The sequence below is a fragment of the Vitis vinifera genome, chromosome 3 (genome assembly GCF_030704535.1).
Source record: "Vitis vinifera cultivar Pinot Noir 40024 chromosome 3, ASM3070453v1".
Classification (NCBI taxonomy): Eukaryota; Viridiplantae; Streptophyta; class Magnoliopsida; order Vitales; family Vitaceae; genus Vitis; species Vitis vinifera.
Window position 1 is genome coordinate 1,876,819 of NC_081807.1, and position 21,368 is coordinate 1,898,186.

The 21,368-nt window shown below is 34.6% G+C and overlaps 3 protein-coding genes across 4 annotated transcripts; 2 read left to right on the forward strand and 1 right to left on the reverse strand.

Moving 5' to 3' along the window:
* The first annotated feature begins 3,005 nt into the window (after window positions 1-3,005).
* LOC100243514 (protein ALTERED PHOSPHATE STARVATION RESPONSE 1) lies at window positions 3,006-8,160 on the forward strand. Its single transcript, XM_010648402.3, has 4 exons — window positions 3,006-4,674; window positions 5,855-6,075; window positions 6,721-6,944; window positions 7,041-8,160. The coding sequence occupies exons 1-4, from the start codon at window positions 3,786-3,788 to the stop codon at window positions 7,885-7,887; spliced, it is 2,181 nt and encodes a 726-aa protein (XP_010646704.1). The 5' UTR covers window positions 3,006-3,785; the 3' UTR covers window positions 7,888-8,160.
* Window positions 8,161-9,179: 1,019 nt separating this feature from the next.
* Window positions 9,180-13,819, reverse strand: LOC100265837 (protein CHAPERONE-LIKE PROTEIN OF POR1, chloroplastic). Its single transcript, XM_002277990.5, has 3 exons — window positions 13,391-13,819; window positions 10,881-11,241; window positions 9,180-9,506 (listed from the first exon to the last, which is right to left on the reverse strand). The coding sequence occupies exons 1-3, from the start codon at window positions 13,727-13,729 to the stop codon at window positions 9,331-9,333; spliced, it is 876 nt and encodes a 291-aa protein (XP_002278026.1). The 5' UTR covers window positions 13,730-13,819; the 3' UTR covers window positions 9,180-9,330.
* A 1,252-nt stretch (window positions 13,820-15,071) lies between these two features.
* LOC100260621 (uncharacterized) lies at window positions 15,072-20,602 on the forward strand. 2 transcript variants are annotated; one of them, XM_002278010.5, is made up of 13 exons: window positions 15,072-15,400; window positions 15,907-15,988; window positions 16,256-16,362; window positions 16,485-16,553; window positions 16,657-16,711; window positions 16,873-16,920; window positions 17,051-17,208; window positions 17,341-17,579; window positions 17,894-17,984; window positions 18,724-18,852; window positions 18,945-19,098; window positions 20,046-20,140; window positions 20,238-20,602. In XM_002278010.5, exons 1-13 carry the CDS (start codon window positions 15,221-15,223, stop codon window positions 20,421-20,423), a joined length of 1,593 nt encoding a protein of 530 aa, XP_002278046.2. In that variant the 5' UTR covers window positions 15,072-15,220; the 3' UTR covers window positions 20,424-20,602. The 2 variants fall into 2 exon arrangements, with proteins under 2 accessions (XP_002278046.2, XP_019074678.1); XM_019219133.2 differs by lacking the exon at window positions 15,072-15,400 and adding an exon at window positions 15,656-15,753.
* Window positions 20,603-21,368: the final 766 nt, after the last annotated feature.

Consider the following 21,368-nt stretch of genomic DNA (forward strand, 5'->3'; position numbering starts at 1 on the left):
AAATTCTAACTAAATAAATTATTACAACCACTACCTATTTTTCTTTCATATAATTAAAAAATTATACATTTTAACCCAGACATAAGTTCAAATCATACTTAATAATAAATAACCTAAAATCATAATCACTGACATTAATTTTCATATGAAAAGATAAAATTTTAAAATAATATAAACAATTTCTTTAGTTATTTTAAAATTTAAAAATAATATGAATAAATAATTTTCTTTAGTTCATATGTGAAAATATTTGTAAAACAAATAAATATTTTATTTACTATAAATATATAAATTTTTATGGGAATGCATGTAGACCAAATTATTTTCTCAAAATTTCAAGGAAAATATGAAAAAATAAAGATAATATATATATATATATATTTTAAAACAGTCGTAACAAAAAAATTTGTGAAAAGCAAAATTCTAAAATCCCATACTTTTTTATACATGAGTCCCCTTAAAAATATTTGTGAAAATTACAACATAATTGTAATTTTGATAAAAAAATATTTTAAAAATAATATTAAAATTACAACACCATTAAAATATATGCAGAATGAAAATAATTGTAAAACCACAGTTACTAACTGTGGTTTTATGGGTATTTTGATAAAAAAATATTTTAAAAATAATATTAAAATTACAACACCATTAAAATAGATGTGAATTGAAAATAATTGTAAAACCACAGTTACTAACTGTGGTTTTAAGGGAAATTGTAAAACCACAGTTTGTAACTGTGGTTTTAAGGAAACTTCTTTTAAAACCGCAGTTAGTAACTGTGGTTCTAAGAGAAATTGTAAAACCACAGTTTGTAACTGTGGTTTTAAGGAAATTTTTGTAAGTACTAAAACCACAGTCACCAACGGTGGTTCTTTACACTTAAAATCCATGTGGATGCTTACGTGGATAAAGAAGACTACTTTGACAAATATTTTCAAATGGATACTATTCTTATCATTTTTTTTTATAAATATATTATTTTGGTCTTAAACTCACTTATACCATCACTAATGAACCTAGAGAAAGGAGGCCCAACAACTTCAGGTGACGAAATTACATTGATGAAGGCCAGATAAATACAAATCGTACCATGAGGCCCGAGGGGCATTTATGAATATGAAGGCCTCCACAGAACTCTAAATCCATTGATCTTGCAAAATCTACTGCATACCCTATTCCAAGACCCCACTTCTAGATAGGCATCGTCTTCTTCCCTGAAGACAATGACAGTTTTGACTTGTGGGTTTCCTAAGAACTTGGACTTAATCCTTACTCAAAGCTTACCAACAATGGTGAAGATCACCATTATGACACTGTCTGCTCATTATTGTCTACAAGCTCACAAACTTCAATTGAAAAAAACCAAGACAACTCCACCCTAGTTTAGAGAATTGAAAATAGTTTATGAGAATAGTTTTATAAAATAAAATTTTGTTTGAAAATATGAAACATTTTTAACTTAATTTTAATATTTTTATATATATCTTAAAAGTATTTTTTATATATAATATGTTATTTTTAATTATTATACATGTTTATATAATTATATTTTAAAATAATCATCATAAAAAATAATGAAAACAACTAAAAATATATTATTTGAAAAAATTCATATTTTTTATTTCTAAAAACATAAAATAACAAACAAAATTTTTTGTCAAACATATTTTTTTATATTTTTGTTTTAGAGAATAAAAAACTACAGTTGAAAACAACTGTCAACGAATCCTTACTGGTTTCACTCATATTTTCTTGAATTTTTTTTGGTTGAGAGGTATTTCAATAGTGGAAAAAAGAAAGAAAAAAATTGACACCAATTCAAAATTGGATATATGGGTACTTGGTTTCATTTCCTTCTTCTACATTTATTCCTCCAATCTAGGGTGCCTAATTTTAGATGGAATATTAAGGGAAAGACAAAGGAAAGAGAAGTTAGGATTAGGATATAGGGACAACAATGGGATGGTTTTAGGGCGAATACCTTATCCCGGCCCATCCCGATTATATAAATAAGAATCTTATCCCCGTTCCTAAAAAGATTTTAACGTGACAAGAGGATATGAGAATTTTTCATACATACTTTGTTTAATTTTTTTCTCAAATTTTATATATATTTGAAAAAAATTATATTAAAAATATAATTTAAAAATAATATGGGTTCAAAAACTATCTATTTTAAGAGGAATAAGAATAAATTTTTTATTTAAAAAATTAGGGTTTGGATGAAAAAATGAAACAATAAAATTGTTATTAGAAACTCTTTTTGAAAATGATTTTATGTTTTTTAGAGTAAAAAATATAAAAAATACGTTTTGATAACAAAAAATTGTTTTTTATATTTTGTTATTTTAAAAAAAAATTTAAAAGAATATTTTTAAATTATTTTATTTTATTTTTACTTGATTTTTAAGAGTTGTTTTAAAAAATAATTATACAAATATGTAAAAATAACTATAAATAAAACATTAGTTATAAAAATAAATTTTAAAATATATTTAAAAATAAGTTAAAAGCATTTTAGATTTTCTCGAACATATTTTTATTTTACAAAAATTTAAAAATTATTTTTAAAAACTATTTTTCAAAATAATTTTAAAAAACAGTTACAAAACACTTCATTTTTATTTTAAAAAAGGGATAAGGGTAAAAAGAGAATAGGGGGAATCGTTTGACATTTATCCTCTTGTTTCATCACATTGCACATTATTATATTTTATACCTTAAAATTTTTTATTGATAAAACGTATAGATCTAGGAGGAATGGCCTTCTAACCCATTAAATTAAGTCATACAGGGTCAGTTGGGAGAGAATTTTCCCAACAAAACACCAGACAAAAGGCACACAACTCATACTTCATTTTACAAGTAATATTTTAGTGGGTTTTGACTCCTCTTTTATCACACTATATGTTAAATGGTTGTATCTTGGTTGGCTTTCTCTAAAATCTCTGCTAAATTTGGTAGAATCTTACAAATTTCGCAGAAGAGAGAGATGAATTTGCCCCCCTTGTACGCCATCTCATGAGTGTCATTTACCAAACACAAGAAAAACCCAGACCCCTCCCTCTCTTTCTCGAGCCCCTACCTCACCCCTTGCCACCTTTGTTTCTGTCTCCTTTTTCTCTGTCACCTACCCTGCCTCTCTCTCTCTCTCTCTCTCTCTCTCTCTCTGCATTTTCATTCTCTGATGGGCTGGAGCCAGTGTAGTTTATTAGGAGGTAATGTCACTGCTATAACCTTGTTTAGCAGCTGAAACCAGAATAAAAAAAAGGCCCTCTTCTCTGCTGGAGCATGTTTTTTTGTAGTCTTTCTCCGTGTTTGTGTGTGTTGAGCTTCAAATGGAACCTACTCATCTCTCTTCTTTTTCCTTAACGTATTCTCCTGTGAGCCCTTGAGTGCCAGGGACACAACCACAACCTCCATTTTTAGAAGAGACCCACCTTTATTTTTTAGGAGATGAAATGGGTTTGGCTCTGAAGCTTCTTCCCCAGGAGCAGCATTTTCGGCAAAAATCCACCTTTATTTTTCAAAAGATGAAATGGGCTGCCCTCAAACTTCTCCAAGAGCAGCATTTTTAGCTAGAATCTACCTTTATTTTTCAAAAGAGGAATGGGTTGCTCTTCTTCCTCTAGTCTATTTCGCTAAAACCCCAAATAAACCACTCATCCTCCATTTTTTTGCAGAACCCCACCTCCTTTTCATATCTAGAGCCTTCCAAAAAGACCACCTTTCTTACCTTTTCTAACCCAACTCCTTCAGAACCCTTACTGTGGCTAAAAACAATGGGATGTGTTGCCTCCAAGCTAGAGGAAGAAGAAGTGGTATCTATTTGCAGAGAGAGAAAAAGGTTCTTGAAGTTAGCTGTGGAGAGAAGATACGTTCTCGCAGATGCACATTGTAGGTACTATCAAGCCCTCTATGCAGTAGCAGCAGCCATAAAACTTTTTGAAGCTCGCCATTCTTCCCCTTCTTCACCATTTCTCATCACCTTCCCTCCACCTAGTCCACCATCTCCTCCCATCCAAAATGTTATCTCCAACCCAATGTTCCTCCAACAGGAGCCATCTGAGTCAACCCAAGAAGCCATTGCTTGTGATTCAGTTGATTCTTCAACACCCTCAGACTCTTCTGAAGAAGAAGAAGAAGAAGAAGAAGAGAAACAGCAGGACACAAAGAGAGAAGAACAAGTTTGTGGGTACTTTTATATGCAAATGTCACCTTCAACGCCATCACCACAGAAAGAGTTTGGGTGGGATTTCTTCAATCCATTTGATGGGGTAAGACCAGAGGTGATAAGCGGTTATAGCAGGTTCTCTGAGGATGATTTGAGGGTGGTCAGGGAGGAGGAGGGCATCCCAGAGCTGGAGGATGAAGGGGATAGAGGAGAGGAAGAGAACAATGTGGTGGTGAGGGCTGAAGAGAAAGGAAATGGAGAAAATGAGAAGGAGAGTGGAGTTGAAGTTGTGGGAACTGTGATTGATGCCAATGTAGGCCAGGAGGAGCAGAAGGGGCTTACAGTTATCGATACCCCGGCCCGGGGAAGGGAACTGTTGGATGCATTGAAGGATATTGAGGACCATTTCATTAGGGCTTATGATTCTGGTAAGGATGTCTCCAGGATGCTAGAGGCCAGTAGAGTTCATATGCTCTCTGGTTTGGAGGAAATAAAAGGTGGGTTGTTTTTTATTTTGCAAGTTTCTTCAGTATTAAAAATTTCCCTTCTTTTGCTTTCATGTTTTAGTTTCTTCACAATGAGTTTTATTTAGGGTTGCAATCCAATTTCTGAGATAATCTGCAAATATGGATTGGAGGAAATATAAGGTAGTGGGTATGTACTTTTACTTCACCATTTGTTTGGTTGATGAGAAAACCAAGGAGAAGCAGAATTTTGTATCTTATGTCTTATGTTGTTTTGCTTTCTCAAAAACAAGCCAAATAACTGTATTAGACAAGTAATGAAATGTCTAAGAATAAAAATTTAATCTTATTTTCTTTCCGCACATTTACTCAGCAACCAAACAGATACCAGTCTATCAAATTCTAATGTTTTCAGTTTTCTTTGATTCTCATACCTCAGCTCTTCACCTTGAGCTTGCAATTTATTAATCGACTTCGTCTGCAATCATTTTTTTGAGGAAATGCTCGAATTTTTCACAAGTCTTAATTTCTGTATAGCTTGATGAGACTTTCCTTCAATTTCTTTGGGTTTCTATTTGATTTTGGTTCATTGATTTAGTTGTTCATTGCTGGAACTAATTTTCCTTTTATCATTGGATAACATCTAATACTGCAGGGTGGTATCCTGTTAATCCTTGTGGGAAAGGTTTATATATTACTATTGGTTTCTGCTTGAATCTTCTGCCTCTTGCCTTCTTCTTTTTGCAATTATTACACAACCGAAGCTCCTAAAATTCTCCTAAAATTAACTTAGTTTTTGCTTTCTGGAACTAATTGAGAGGTGGGTCAGCAAGAATTTCTTCCCATTTCTCTGTTTTGGTTTGTTTTTCGGGTTGTCTTGTCTATGGTTTCATTATTGTAGACTTTCTGTCTTCTTACCTTTTGGCAATGTCTAATATGGTAGGGCTACCCATGTTCTTTCTCTGTTAGAAACTTTAATGAATTCCTTTAATATTGTTTGAATTTTTCTGGTTTTTTCCTTGGATCATGGTTATGGCTCCCTTTGGATTTATCATGATTGTGTTTCTCTTCTTATTCCTTAGGTGAGATCTGAATATGATGGAGCTTATCTTTCCTTTCTTTGAATCTTTACCTTCTTCCTCTTCACATATGGGCTGAAGATTTTTTGGTTTTGTGGAATACATGCACTTCACCCATCCAGTTTTCAATGCAGGGAACTCGACAAAACTCATCCAAGCTATCACATGGCACCGTAGCTCATCACGGTCTTCATCCTGTAAGAGTCTTGTGGCATCCAGCTCCAAGAGCTCTTCAACATGGACAGAATATAAGAATGATCTTTTCGATGATTGTGGAGGAATGAACTCAGGGAGCCATTCATTAACACTGGGAAGGCTGTATGCTTGGGAAAAGAAGCTCTATGATGAGGTTAAGGTAAATTATTATGACCCAAAACCCTCCTACCTGCATTAATCTTCAATCCTTTTTCTTGGCTTCTATGCTTTTTGAACTTTTAGGTGTTTTAATCAGCAGTAGATTTTCTGCATCAGTTGATTTTATATATCGAGTTGCATGAATGAATTAAGCTTGTTATTAGGCTCTGTGTATCGATGGTCAGATCATGTTCTACACATTAGGGCTTTTTGTTTATCAATGCATGATCCATATTTCCAAACCGAAATATTATTGAGATATTGCATTCTGAATAATCACAATTGATATTTGATCGTCATGCGACCTATAAAAGAAAACAGTACCTGATATCAAAGACAAATGGTATCTGGGTCCAAATCAATCATGTGAAAAATAGCGTTCTGAACTGAGAAAGCAGCAAAATCCCATTAGGGTTCTCAGCTAAATTCTTGATTACTGCCCATTTTGCTATGGCTTGCCAGCTATCTCAGCTGTTCCCAAAGAAAAATCTCAGGTGATCCTTGCTGTAAGCTCTGTAGATGATGACAGTATCTTCTTCACTGGCATTCATAAAATGGATGGAGCCGAGTGACATGGCTCATGCCTTACTTCCATTGCATTGTGAGCTTTTTCATTGATTCACATGTTGCATTCCTTGCTCCTTAGGCTGGAGACAGTACTCGGAAAATTTACGAGAGGAAGTGTTCACAACTGAGAAACAAGGATGTGAGAGGAGATGATGAACTTTCTGTGGACAAAACCAGAGCTGCAGTGAAGGATTTATATGCCAGAATCTTGGTTGCAATAAGGAGTGCTGAGTCGATCTCAAAAAGAATTCAGAAACTGAGGGATGAAGAACTGCAGCCCCAGATAATGGAGCTGTTAAAAGGGTAAGGAAAGTGTATTGTAGGAAACCGAGCATGCTCGCATTTTAGGGTTTATCTGTGGGTTTCTCTGGTTTTCTATTTTCCTTTTTCCTTGTGCAGCCTAATGCAAACCTGGAAGATAATGTTGGAATCCCATCAAACCCAGAACCAGATTCTGTTTGAAGTGAAGTCTTTTACCTGCCCATCGTATGGGAAATTCTGCAATGAGTCTCACCGGCTTGCAACTCTTCAGTTGGAGGCTGAGCTTCTGAATTGGCGTGCATGCTTCGGGGAGTATATTATGGCACAAAAAGCGTATATTGAAGCTCTCCATGGATGGCTCTCCAAGTTTGTAGTCCCTGAGGTTGAATTCTGCTCACGAGGCAGACGCTCAGCTCCGCCATGCCCAGCCAATGGGCCACCGCTGCTCATAACCTGCCATGATTGGCTATCTTCCTTACAGAAGTTGCCAGACGAGACTGTTTCCCGAGCCATGAAAAGCTTTGGGAAGGATATAAAAGCTTTGTGGGTTCATCAAGGGGAGGAACAGCAACAGAAGAGGAAGGTGGATGGTCTTGCGAAAGAGCTTGACAGGAGGATTCTAGCCTTCCAGAAGGCAGAGAACAGAGTCCTCGAGTTCAAGCTTTCAGAACAGAAACCTGAGCCAGACGGGCAGCATCAAGATGAGTACTTGACAGAGAAGAGGGATCTCCTGGACATGTTCAGAAGGAAGCTGGATGTAGAGAAGGAAAAACACCATAATTGCATGCAAGAAACACAAAGAGTCACATTGAATGGGATTCAGACTGGGTTTTCTTCGGTTTTCGAGTCCTTGACAGAGTTCTGCAAGGCTTCTCTGAAAATGTATAATGACCTTGTGAACTACAGTGAGAGTGCTGAAAAAGCTGGGAACCCATCATACATAGAGGGAGGATCCCAGGTTGAAGAAGAGGATGGAAGCAGGTAAACACTAGGAAATTGTACATTAGATTGTGTTGAAGCAACTTGCTGAGACACATTTATTTATAATTCTAGCAGGGTTTCTTTTCCACAAGCCGCTTATTGTTTATCATCAATAGATGTAATGTTTGCCCAGTTTTGTTGCAAAACCTGTAAAATTTCCCAGTTTCTGAAACTTTCTTTGGAAAAATGCCCGAGAAATGTTGAACGGGTAGTAATTCAGGTGGGTGATCCTTGTAAGTAGTGGTTTTTGGTGTTGAATAGAAGAGAGTTTCATTAAGTATTTGATTGATAGGTCCCTCTGAACCATATGAAGATGCTTAGGAGAAACTGTAAAAGGATTTGAAAGCATCTTGAGGCTTTGTTTCTGAAAGTTGCAGCAGTTTGCAGTAGCTGAAAAAGAGCTTCCTTTTAGAGGTTTTTTTGTGAGTGTGCTCATCATTTCCACAACTAAAAAACATTAGATGAGAATGACAACAAATAGAAAAGAACAATGAAGATGCACGAGGTTCTCTTTATGCTGGTCAAATTGGATTGGAAATCACTTTCACCTTATCCTCAAATTTTTTCCCCTTTTTCCTTTTAATATTTCCCATTAGTCAGATAACAAGAATGCCCTTGAGGCCTGGCTCAGTGGTAAAGGACTGGAGAGGGATTGTGAGGGAATAAAAATTTACCCATCAAGAAAACAGGAATTCAGACAAGCTAGTCATTATCCTAACTGTTGACCAAGGAAAACCCAGGGTGATATGGGCCCATTTACCCTCCATCCTATGCCACTTAAATATTAAAAAGACTCGAAACTTTTGAGTTTTGATTCATTATCATAGGACGAGACTATAGAGCTATATCTTAAAGGGCTTTTTTCTTTTATTTTAGGAGCTAAAATATCAAGAAATGGCCAGAAGCAACACAATCAAGTATTCTTTTGATGCTCAACTTAAGGGAAATTTGACAGCTTCCAAGGGAAACTGGTTCTGATTGCTGTAATAGCAATTCAATCAGAACCCCTTAAATATGCATAGCACAAATACTTTCTACTCAAAAGTAATCAACTTAGAACTAAGCCAGGGATTCAAGGGTCGGGCTCGATTTAGTTTCAATAATGCAAGCAGCATTCTGACCTAAACAACATGCAAAATCATGGAAGTGCATATCTTAAATGACCAACCAGAAATCAATACAAATTATTTAAGAGGCTTTTATACAAAAATAAAGGCAGAATTAAGGTTGTTTAATTTCCAATGTTTTCCATGATTTTATTAATAAGATGCAGATCACACCAGCAGAGAAGGGAGCTGCAAAAGTATAAAATCTTTAAATGATTCAAGTTCCACTACATTCTATTTGTACAATATGTGCTGATACAGGGTCCTAACATAGCGTGTTAAGATCTTGCAAAAGAATAATTATAGGTCTCACAATTTAGTTATGATTACAGTCTTCTCTCCTATCTTAGGTAGAGGGAGACCAAGAACTGAGAGAACAGAATGAATTCGCTTACTACTACAGCAGGGGCGTGTATGCCAAGAAATGGAACAATGTCAACCTGCAACCAGCTCTCAACTGCTGATCCCACCACAGCACCAGCAACAAGACCCCCTAGAGTTATAACAGTTGCCTTCCCTGCCAAGAAAGAAAAAAGACCGATCACTCTCCAACATAGCTACCTAAGCTGTTAAAAGAAATTGAAATCTGAGTGATCCAGAGCTTGATATGCTTAATTTGACAGGCTAAAACAGTGCTAAATTCCACATGAGAATTAAAGTTAGTGCAATCACGTACTAAGATTAATTATACTTCAAAGAATTGCTCTAATACTACCAAAAAGTAAAACAATATCAAATGGAAACCCTACTTTACCTTTTCTTTTAACAGAAGTATAATTTTGATTCCAAACCAATGCTTATTTTTAGTTTATATTATTAGATGTCCCTATGATTTAAAATGAGTCTGAAGGTAGGGCATAAAACTCATTCTTGCCTAGGTTATTAAAAAATTATGAAATTGACTTCTACCCAAGGCCCCACGGCAGATGCCCACAAGCTAACACTTAACAAGATGACAATGGAATAAAGTAGTAGACAATGAAGCAAAGCAGGAATTGATCAGTCAAGCATCATTATGCAATCGATAAATAGAGTTTTAAACATAAACAGAATAAACTTGAAGGCACCTTTGATCATACCTCTGCATTCTCAATTCTGGCCCTAGAGTTTGTTTTTCATAGAACTGCTCGGCAGTCTGAATATTTACTTTTAAAAAGTAGAATTTGAAAGGAATAAGAAATCTCATAAAGGAAATGAAAGGAATAAGAAATCTAACCTTGATAGGTTCACAATCCACCATGACAGTGGGTCTGTGAAAACACCTTTTTGACATGAATGTTCCAACTGTACTTAATTAAACATTTTCTAAGTGGCTCTTCATAATTTTTCTTATTCCATGAGGAATTTCTAGAAGATATGTTGCTTCTTTCAGTAACATAAGACTCCATCGAAGAAGAAATCAGATTCACTTTCTTAATTACCAAGGATCTGTTGCATAACAACAAACCCTTTTTCTCTTCCTCAGGCAAACTACATGCATTGTTCTTGCTCAGGTGAGGAAGACATGAACCCCTATCTGTGGTGCAACCTCCAACACACTATACTAGATAGTGGAGTGGTATTGACACCAACAACATTATAATGATGTATTGTTCTGGCCCTAAATCTAGAATCCATTCATGGCTGATCTAAAATTTACGCACTACAAGCCAGTATATGTATAGTTGTATACTTAAATGTGTCAGCTAAGAACAATCTAAATCACTTGAAACAGGTAATTCAAATGATGTATCTGAGATCATCTAATGCATCACTATCACAAACAGAGCTTTTTCACAACAGAGTCTGGCTAGAGAGAGAATCAGAGAGGCAGAGACAGACTGAGAAGACTCCCTCCCCACCCCATGAACTTGCAAGAGAAAAGGGCTATCTAGACAAAAAGACAACTTACCCAGTTTAACATTCTTTTTGGTCATGAAGTATAAAGATGCTCCAAAACTAGTTGCCAAGATCAATCCAGGAACATCAGCTCCAGCATATGGCCCTACAGAAGACGTGGAAGCTCCATTGATGTAAGTTAATCCCATTAAAGCTCCATAAACACCTGCTTGTATGCCCAAGTTGCCAGCAGATGGTGTTTCAACAGAAACAGGTGAACTCTTAACCGTAGTCTGCAACCACTGAGGCATTGATCCCAACCCAGAAGCATTTACAGGTTTGACATCAGCATAACGGATGCCACTGTTCACTACTTTTCCAGCTCGTCGCTGTGTTAAGCTCTGCATAAGCAACATGTCATATGCAGCTTCTACCTGAAACACATCATTTGATAAGGTTACTCACAATGAAAATGGTGACAAAAACATTAGGATGTTGGGTATATTTATTCATGCATGATATGATGGTTAGCGGGTGGGGGGTTTTAAGAATAAGACATAAATAACTAAATAAATCAAATGCTTAAGACACGTCCTTACTTCAGCATTTTATGTGATTTTGCTGTGGTTATGGGAAAAGAGAGTCGCTCATTTTCCTAAAATTTCTATTCTACATTAAAAAGGCTTCACAGCAGTTACAATTAAGATATTTATCAAAAGAGAGAAGCAATGATTTTGTGGAAAACAAGATGAAAGTTTAATCAATTTTTTTTTTCCCATATGCTTAGCATGTAAAATAAAAAGTTGAGAACTAAACATATATTGACGACTACACCAAAGAAGAAAAGAGTTATGCTTTGTCCATACCATGTCTTTTCTTTCCCATACACTTAAGTAAAAAAATTTGTAGGAATTTTATAGAACGAAATAGTATTAATGATGAGAAGGTCTAGAGCAGAAAAGAATGCATTTAAGTTTATGGGGGAAAACATATAAAACTTTATTGTTAAAACGGAGTATCAAGTAAACGTTGTTTCTTTAAGCTTGCAATTCAAAAACAGTTGTCTTTCAAATAAAAAGGTAAAAGGTTTGAAACCTTAGTGGGAATTTCAAGTAAACAGCCAAAGTAAAACTCATCTTTAAACCAGTTCAAATTCTCGGATGCATAAACAACCTGAGGTTTCAACTTCACCAATTGAGGTAGAATTTTTTAGCTTCCAACAAACTTCAAAGCTCAAAGGTTTTCATTTTACAGGCATCTCCATAAATTATAAATCCAGAATCAAAATTCTAAATATCCCAAAGCTAAATTTCAGAATTAACCGAAAACAAATGCTTCACCCAAACAACTAGCAATAAAAATAAAAATAAAAAACCTGTCCAAAACAGGAACACCCAACTAAGTACCCAAATGCTCCAAATTACACAAATGAGATAGAAAGTTCAACTTTGGTGCAAAAACCATAAACAGAAGTTATAATTTCCATGAATGAACTCAAAAATTTAGAGAATCCCATGAGAAAATGCAAAGGAATCACTAGTAAAACCCAAAAACAGAACACAAATGAACACTCCAATGTTCTAAAGTTCATACAAATGATATAGATAATCCAGTGCAGAGCAGAACCCAAAAGAAGAATTTCAGATTTACTGCAACTTCACAATTTAGAAAAACCCAATAAAATAACATCCAAAAAACATTGAAGTTTCTAAACGGAACACAATCTTATACAGTTATGCTCAAATCCCTAAATCCACACAAGCAAAATTGCCACGTAAAAGCAGCATCCCAGAAGGAGAATTCATACCCAAAATTTTAAACTGGAAAAGAAAAATAGAAAATCACACAATTGAATCCCCAAACATCTAAATTCACACAAAGGAACCAAAATTATATAGTGAAAGAACAAACCAGAAGCAGATTACATGCTTTCCGTGTCCAGAATTCATTGCTTAAGAAAATGCCACATAGAAAATAATAAAATTATTTTAGAAAGAACAATCCAAAAACAGAACACAATTGAATGCCTCATACCTCCAAAATTCAAGTAAATGAGCAAAAAGTATCTAGCGAAAGCACAAACACAGAAGCATAATTTGTACTTTTCATACCCAGAATTCACTTATTAAGAACTCCCACATGAAAAATCACAAAATTACTCTAAAACATACAATCCAAGAACATACATAATTGAATACCGTAACCTCAAAATTCGGACAAATGAGCAAAATTATCCATCGAAAACACGAAACCGGTAGCAATTTCAGCCCAAAATTCACAATAAAAAAACCCACAGATTACTCTTAAGAAATCCAAAAACAGAAATACAATTGAATCCGCAAAACCTCCAAATCCATACGAAGGAGAAAGTTACGCAGAAAAAAATACAAACCTAGAAGCTGAAAATTTTCACCCAAAATTCCTCAATTCTTAAAAAAAAAACCCACATACAAATCACTAAAAAAAAGAAGAAGAGAAACCCAGAAACAGAACACAACTGAAAATCATCCGAATCTTTCAAATCGACCAAATATCAAACAAGTGAAAGAATCAATCCACTGCAACCGCAGCACAAAAGAGAACCTGTGCAATCGCCTCCTGGTTATCCTTGCAAGCTTTGACAATCGAATTCTTCGCCCGCAGTATATCATCGAAAGAAGCCCCCTCGGATACCCCAAGCAGCTTCAAAGCGCTCTCCACCGACATCTCGAACGGAGCCGAGTCGTCCGCTCTGGAGCCTGCGCGGGTCCTGAATAATGCTCGCCGGGAGGGGCTGCTCACGCCCCATCCGAACCGGCGGGTCCTGATGAGTGTTGCCACATGGGCCGAGCCGGACCTCCGAGCCGGAGGTCGGGGACGTGAAGAACCGGCAGCGGCGGAGGCGACGGCGCGGTTGGGCCGAAGGAAGAGAGTGGCAGCCATGTGTATCAGTAGCAGTAGGTAAACGTGAGGTTGGTTTTTCGAGAGTGAAGAGAAGAGAATAATAAACGGTAAATCTATGGAGTTGTGGAAGAGCTGACGTGGCAGTTCTGCCTTGTGGACTTTATCTTCCCTCTTCAGACGTGGATCGTTTGATGTTGATCATATGCCTACAATCATTAAAAGTATTGAATTTCCGGAGAAGAAATGGGGAATTTCACATGCGGTAATTTTAATTTCCGAAATATTTTTATTAAAAAAATAATTTTGACATTTAAAAAAATTAATTAAAAAAAATATATGCTTCTTGTTCAGTATACAACATTGAGTTTTTTTATTGATTGATGGAAAAGATAGATGCAGTTATTCATATTATTTAGAATGTGGTTTTTAGTTTAAAAAATAGTTTTAACAAGTATTTGAAAAAATTTTGAAAATATTTTTAAATTTTTAAAAATTATTTGTAATATTGAAAATTTTCCAATTTTGTTTGATCAATATTTTTTAAAATATTTTTGAAAAACAAAATTAAATAGATAATAAGTAAAAGTTATTTTCATGAGTTTTTAAAAATGAAAAAGAAAATATGGTTTAGTTTGACCATATTTTCTTAAATTTGTTTTTAAAATTATTTTTAAGTTTAAGAATTAAAAACGGTTTTTCAAAAATAAGTTTAAGAATGTATGGTCAAATCGAACCTTAAAAAATTCTATGATATTTTAAAAACATTTTTATTAAAAATAATGGTAATTTTAATAATTTTTAAATCTTTAATTAAATGAAAATATATATTTTTGCATCATATTTAAAAAAATATGAATCTCTTTATTTATTTATTAAATATAAATAAATTATATTATAATTTTATTTTTATTACTAAAACAATTATACTAGAATGAAATAAATCTCTTTTATTTTACATCTATCATTTTTAATTTTCATTTGTTTCCAAATATTGGTTTTTTTTTAATAAAAAAGACAAAAAAAATTTAGAGCAATGTATATATTCTCTATCAATATTATTACTAAAATGAAATCAGCTAATTTATTATTTATCCAACAAAATAGGAGGTAATGATGTTGAGAAGTATTTTAGAAGAAATGTTAACTGCAGGCTTAAATAAATTTATAATAATAAATTCATAATAGACCCATGAATTTGAAAATATGAAAAAATTTATGAAATAAATCTAAAAAATATTTAAAGAAATTTGTCATTTTTCATTGGAAAAAAACAAAAGGGAAATAATTGAGTGAAAGAAAGAGAGTGTATGAGTGATTCAGTATCACAATTCGCTAGGGGACAATAGATGTGAGCTTGCGTGTGAACTGTGGCCAACACCTCGCTCTTCCACCATGCGTGTGGCCATTGGCCAAGAGTCAAGGCCATGCACACACACAGCAAAAGATCCTCTATCTCTCTTCTTTTATTTTCCTTGTTTTTTTTTCTTTGGTGATGAATAGCAGTTGAAAGCCGTTAGAGAGGAGATAAAGATGTTGGGCTGTTGGAGGGTAACGCCTTGCCTCTCCAGTGAGTACACAAGTGGGTTTTGCTGCAGGGCAAATAATCTGCAGACCCATGTCAATGGAGTCGAGAACAAGAAGAAGAAGAAGGTGGTTGTAGTTGGGTCTGGCTGGGCTGGACTTGGTGCTGCTCATCACCTCTGTAAGCAGGTCAGCTCTTTCTTTCTCTATGTGTGAGTCTTTGGTGGGCTAAATTTTTTATTTATTTTTTTGTGTCTGAACTTTGTGTCCAACCTGTGGAGCCACAACCCCCAAGTAAGATTTTGAGTCTTTATGTGAAATGCCCACCTCATTGGATTCGGTTGATTGGGAGGTTTTGGGCCCTTTGGGTCCCGGAAAATGGGAATTTGAAGATTGAAATAAATGGTTTCTTTATATTGTCCTCTGATTTCTCAGCAACCAAAAGGTGGGGGTTCAACTTCTGAATTGGTGTATGCGTTTGATATTAGGGCTCTGATCACACAGTCCTTGAAGGTGGCATTGGCAATGACTCTTTGTGATCAGTTGAGTAGGAGTTTTGGGTCTCAGGAAGCGATTTTTATTTTTTATTTTTAAAAAAGATTCAAATAAGTTGTTTATCTCATTTTCCTATGATTTCTCAGCAACCAAAAGGTGGGGATTTAATTTTTGAATTGATGATATGTGTTTGGTTTTAGGGCTTTGAAGTCACAGTCCTTGAAGGTGGCAATGATCCTGAATCCAGGAAAATGCTGATTCCTGATGATGTCGGTATTCATGGTAAAGAAATTGTTCTTTTCTTCATACCTAACAACCTAATGGACATTCCCAAACTGGGTTTTGCTGATATAAGCAATTCTATAAATTGGGTGAGGCTCAATGTATTTTTATGTTATTTGATGATGAAGTTTGGAAATGGCTCCCTTTTGATTTGGATGTTGGTTTTAATATTTACATGCAGTGTTCTTCATTCTTGAATGAAAGATGTACTCACTATGTCCTCCATTGATTTTGAAGTTTTAATCTCTAATATCATCTGATCTTCAGGTTTCTGGTACCCCTATCGTAATATATTTAGCCTGGTTGATGAGCTGGATATCAAGCCCTTCACAAACTGGACAAGTTCTGCCCACTATTCAGGAGAGGGATTGGAGGTATCTGTAGTAGTTACACCATCTAATATCCCATAGTCGAAGAATATTAATGTTTATTCACAATCTCATGGTCTTGAGTTAAGTGGATCTGTATATTTTACTGATCTAAGATCCTTTTGCAGGTTGAATTTCCAATATTCCAAGATCTAACTCAACTACCGACTCCATTAGGAACGTTATTCTACACCCAAGTATGCATTGCAGTGCATCTTTATGTTTTATTTTGCCATCCAGGAGACAACTTTATTCAATCTTCTATTGGAAAAAAATCAATCTTTGTTATACTGTCTGCAGTTTGTCCGGCTTCCATTACTGGATCGATTATCATCCCTTCCTCTAATGGCTGCAGGTATAGTCTGATCTACTGCTGTTTGAATCACTTCCTCTAATGAAACAAACGCAACCTTTAACATTTTGCTTCAGCTTCAGCATTTAACATCTACTGCTGTTTGTTTCATTCTTTTTCATTATGTGTTTTTGATCCCACTCATCTGCACCTTCTATTTGCAGTTGTTGACTTCGACAACACTGACACTGCTTGGAGGAAATATGATTCAAGTAAGTATCTGCAATATTATCTGTGGAATCATACCATTGAGTGATTACTTGTTAGTTTGCTACTTCTGAATGATTCAAAGATGAACTGTTTGAGGCTTTGAGCATCTTATTTAGGGATCTTATATGTTAGTTACTGCAAGGGAGCTTTTCAGACAGTTTGGCTTCTCACAGAGGCTCTATCAGGACGTTTTTGATCCATTACTTCAAGTAGGTCTCTTTGCTCCAGCAGAGCAATGCAGTGCAGCTGCTACTCTGGGAATACTATACTATATTGTTCTTGCACACCAGGTTTGACGGCTTGAATTCTTTTCTAATTTTTTTTATACACAAATGGTTAGAGCTCTTTAGCATCTGAGATCATGCTGTTTTACGGGTCATCTTTGTATGAATCTATAAATTTCTCTGTTTGGATGGATACAGAAAGATTTCGATTTTGTATGGTGTCGTGGAACAGTCAGAGACAAGATTTTCAAGCCATGGATGGACTACATGAGAGCTAATGGTTGTGAATTTCTAGAGAGCAGAAGAGTGACAGATTTCTTATTTAATGAGGAAACAGGATGCATTTCAGAAGTAGTTTGTGGCAGAGAGAAGTACACAGCCGATGCAGTTGTATTAGCCGTTGGGATCTCTACACTTCAGGATATCATTAAGAACAGGCATTCTCTTTCATTTCTTCAAATTCCCTTTCCTTTTATACCTGATGCTGATTGGAAATCGGTTCTCTAGGTTGAGTTGGATTTTAACATACTGTTGCAAAATTTTACGATCAATAACTCAACAAAGAAGAGCCCGTGATAATGTTTTCGACAAGCTTGATGGAGAATCACTCATTGACTCTCCTGTATCATTCTTATAAAGCTTTTAAGATACTGGATATTCTTTCATGTGTAATACTTTAGTGCCATTTTAGAACTTCGGTTATATCATGTTCTCATTATCCTGTTTAACCGGCATCTGAGTTCTTGTTTAGTGCAGCATTAAGTACAAGGGAGGAGTTTTTGAAAGTTCTAAACTTGGCTGGAATTGATGTTCTCACTGTTAAGCTCCAGTTTGATCGAAAGGTGCATGCAAGGATGATCTTTCCTTTTCATGTTTTGCCCTTATGCTTAATTTGCTGGCCAATAATTGGTATGTGAAGGAAGAACAACACTAGTTTGGCCTTGTTTCGGAAGTTGGAATAAGGAATGGGAATGGAAAATCCATTAAATTTCTCATTCATTAATGTATTTGGATTACAATTAGAAATGGGAATAGCAATCAAAATTTCATTGTCATGGAAACCAAAACCTACTCTTGGAAGGATTTGGATTTCATATTGTAATACATTTCCATTTCAATTCCTATTCTCCATACCAAATGGACCCAAAGGGCACATTTGGAACATTGGAATATGGAATGGGGAATGGAGAATTCATTTCATTTCATTTCTCATTCATTAATGCATTTGGATTACTTACTAGAGATGGGAATAAAAAATCATTATCATGGAAACCGAAACCCACTCTTGTAGAGATTCGGATTCCTGTCTTGTATATAGTATCATGATTCACCTTCATTCTCGTTCTTATTTTCATTTCTTTTCCTGCATATGAGACACCCTAAATGCACAAACTCTGTTTTTTTATGTGGTTGTTTCTATAGTGCTTCTCGGGCATTACTGTATTTGTTGCCATCCTACCTATGATGATTTCTGGTTATTCTGTGAATTAAGGCTAAGTTTGAGCTACTCCCATAAATATTATTGAACTTCTGTTCCTGTACTAGAACTGATTCTTCGTTATAACCTCTGCATATAAGCAGGTTAACATTCCAAAAGCAGTTAATACTTGCTCTGGTTTTGATGATTCATGTGGCTGGACTTACTTTGACCTGAATGCAATCCATGACGAGTATAAAGATGATCCAGTGACAGTCTTACAAGCTAATTTTGTCGGTCCAGAATCCCTCTCCTTTTTCAAATTGGTGAAGAAAATCAACTTCTGAAGTTAACAGCATCTTATATCTGTCTCATGTATTTGCAGTATCATGCAAATGAGTTGCTGCTGCTGAAAGATGAGCTCATAGCTGCAAAAGTGATGCATCAGCTTTCAAAGTACATCAAGGACTTGGAGAACGCTTCAGTTGTTGGTCAGGAGATTGAAAGATTTCCAAAGTCTTTGACTCACTTTTTTCCAGGTATCTTTCTAAGGCTCTGGATTGCATGAAAAAGTTTGAGAAAGACTTTCTGAAAATTTTTATTGTCAAGCCTAGTTTATATTGTGGGCTTACATTCTAGCACTTTAAGTTTTTGGGACTATTGGTAGCTTAATATGGTATTAGAGTTATAATAACTCGAGACCTTTTGTCTCTCCCCTTTTGGGCACAATATTCTAGCAGATTAAACTTTTAGGCCAAATAGAGGTTTAACATGATATTGGAATATAGTTAACTTGAGATCTTTTGTCTTCGAATGCGGCTATGCTTGAGTGCCCGTATTCTAATAGCTTAAGTTTTTAGTTAGTTGGTAGTTTAACATGATATTAAAGCTATAAATGACTCGAGACTTTTTTTGTCTCTCCACATGTGAGCCGACCTTCCAACAGCCTAAACTTTTAGGTTAGATGGGTGCTTAACATATATAGTACTAGAGATATAGTTAACTTGAGACCTTCTATCTCTCCATGTGCAGGCTTGTGACCACATGTGAGGAAAGATTTAGCATGGTATACATATTGTGGGCTTAATATCTTTCTTAACATTTACCCTATGTTTGGTTTTTCGAAAATTTGAGGGAAAGAAAATAGAAGAAAAGAAAAATCGAAGGAAAATTAAAAATAGATTTAAAATTAATAAATTATTCTTCATGTATTGTCAAACTCATTCAACTCGTTTTTTACCTTTTATATAAAGATTAAATAATTTGAAAATGTATACATTTTTCTAGTTATTTTTTATTATATTTGATTTTCTTTTGGGTTTTTTTTCTATGGTAAACCAACCATGAGATAATCATTTTCCTTTAACATTCTTTTTCATTTCCTTAGTACTTTCTAGGAATTAAACAGTCTTTAGTTTTTAAGAAAGTTGGTAGCTTAACAATTGTCAAATGTTTGCCTCCTCTTCGTTTTCTCTATTTTCCAAAGGTTCATACAAATACATGATGCGTGGATCGACATCTTTTCCAAACTTGTTCATGGCGGGGGATTGGATCGTAACCCGACATGGTTCATGGCTTCAGGTAACATTCTCTCCTCATTTGGCAAACATGTACCTACATTTTCTCAACAAATCAACACACCATGAACACACAGACCTGACCTCCATGTTTTTTCCAGGAGAAATCATATGTGACCGGACTTGAAGCAGCTAACAGGGTTGTGGACTACCTGGAGGAAGGGAGTTTTGCTAAGATAATACCGGTGGAAGAAGACGAACCCCACATTCAAGCTCTTCGAAACCTTAACAGAAACCTTAATGATGTAAAAGCTCAGCTGCCATGGTCTGATTATTTCCTCCCTTGAGGCCATTCTTTGATCATCAGCTCATGTCATATTTGAATTTGTATTTATACTAATGATTTTGTGTTTGTTTTCTTGGAGTGGAGAGGAAATAGATGATAGAAGGAATGACTAAAATTTTACTGTATCGAGATCTTAATATCAGTCATTAGATTTTAATATACAATGCAACTCTTTGTGTATCATTTGGATTTCATTAGTTGAATCTTGATCATATGATCGGCTTTGATCACTTCTTAAGTATATCCTTATTGTAGTCTTGATGGTAGGAATGTCATCAAGGTAGGCTCGTTTAAAAAGAGTTGTGAAAAATAGTTGATGAAAATTGTTTTGAAAATTTTGATGCTTTGTAAAATAAAAGTTTGTTTGGGAATTTGAAATGTTTTTAATTGGATTTTTATATTTTTAAAAAATAAATTTTGTTGATTGTGCTTTATAACATATTTGGTTTTGTAGTTTAAAAATAGTTTCCTGTTTTTAAAAATGTTTAACACTCTTTTAGCCGTTTTTATTTGGAAACAATATTTAAAAATAAAGTGAAATGGAGAACAATTTTTAGAAAACAATTAGGAGTTGTAACTTTTATTTATAGTATTTTAGAACCTATTTGATCTTGTGATTTAAAAACGATTTTCTGTTTTAAAAATAGAAAACTGTTTTTAACATTTTTTAACACTCTTTAACTATTGTTATTTGGAAACAGTATTTAAAAACAAAGTGAAATAAAAAATAATTCTTATAAAGCAATTAAAATTTATTTTTACCCATTTTTAAAAATAGAAGGAAACAAAGTCATGTTTTTTGAAACTTATTTTAAAAAGTTGTTTTTAAGTTAAAGAATAAAAACCAATTTTTAAAAACAAATTTTAGAAAACATGACCAATCAGGCCATTTCCCCGCTCATCGTACTAATATAATTATTTATCAAATGACACATTAAATCAAGAT

Coding starts and splice junctions, on each gene's coding strand:
- LOC100243514 (XM_010648402.3), top strand. CDS start 3,786: ATGGGATGTGTTGCCTCCAAGCTAGAGGAAGAAGAAGTGGTATCTATT. Junction 6,076..6,720: donor AGCTCTATGATGAGGTTAAG/GTAAATTATTAT, acceptor CTTGCTCCTTAG/GCTGGAGACAGTACTCGGAA. Junction 6,945..7,040: donor ATAATGGAGCTGTTAAAAGG/GTAAGGAAAGTG, acceptor TTCCTTGTGCAG/CCTAATGCAAACCTGGAAGA.
- LOC100265837 (XM_002277990.5), bottom strand. CDS start 13,729: ATGGCTGCCACTCTCTTCCTTCGGCCCAACCGCGCCGTCGCCTCCGCC. Junction 11,242..13,390: donor ACCAGGAGGCGATTGCACAG/GTTCTCTTTTGT, acceptor GATGTGTTTCAG/GTAGAAGCTGCATATGACAT. Junction 9,507..10,880: donor CAAAAAGAATGTTAAACTGG/GTAAGTTGTCTT, acceptor CTTTCTTGGCAG/GGAAGGCAACTGTTATAACT.
- LOC100260621 (XM_002278010.5), top strand. CDS start 15,221: ATGTTGGGCTGTTGGAGGGTAACGCCTTGCCTCTCCAGTGAGTACACA. Junction 16,363..16,484: donor ATTCAGGAGAGGGATTGGAG/GTATCTGTAGTA, acceptor ATCCTTTTGCAG/GTTGAATTTCCAATATTCCA. Junction 17,580..17,893: donor CAGGATATCATTAAGAACAG/GCATTCTCTTTC, acceptor GTTCTTGTTTAG/TGCAGCATTAAGTACAAGGG.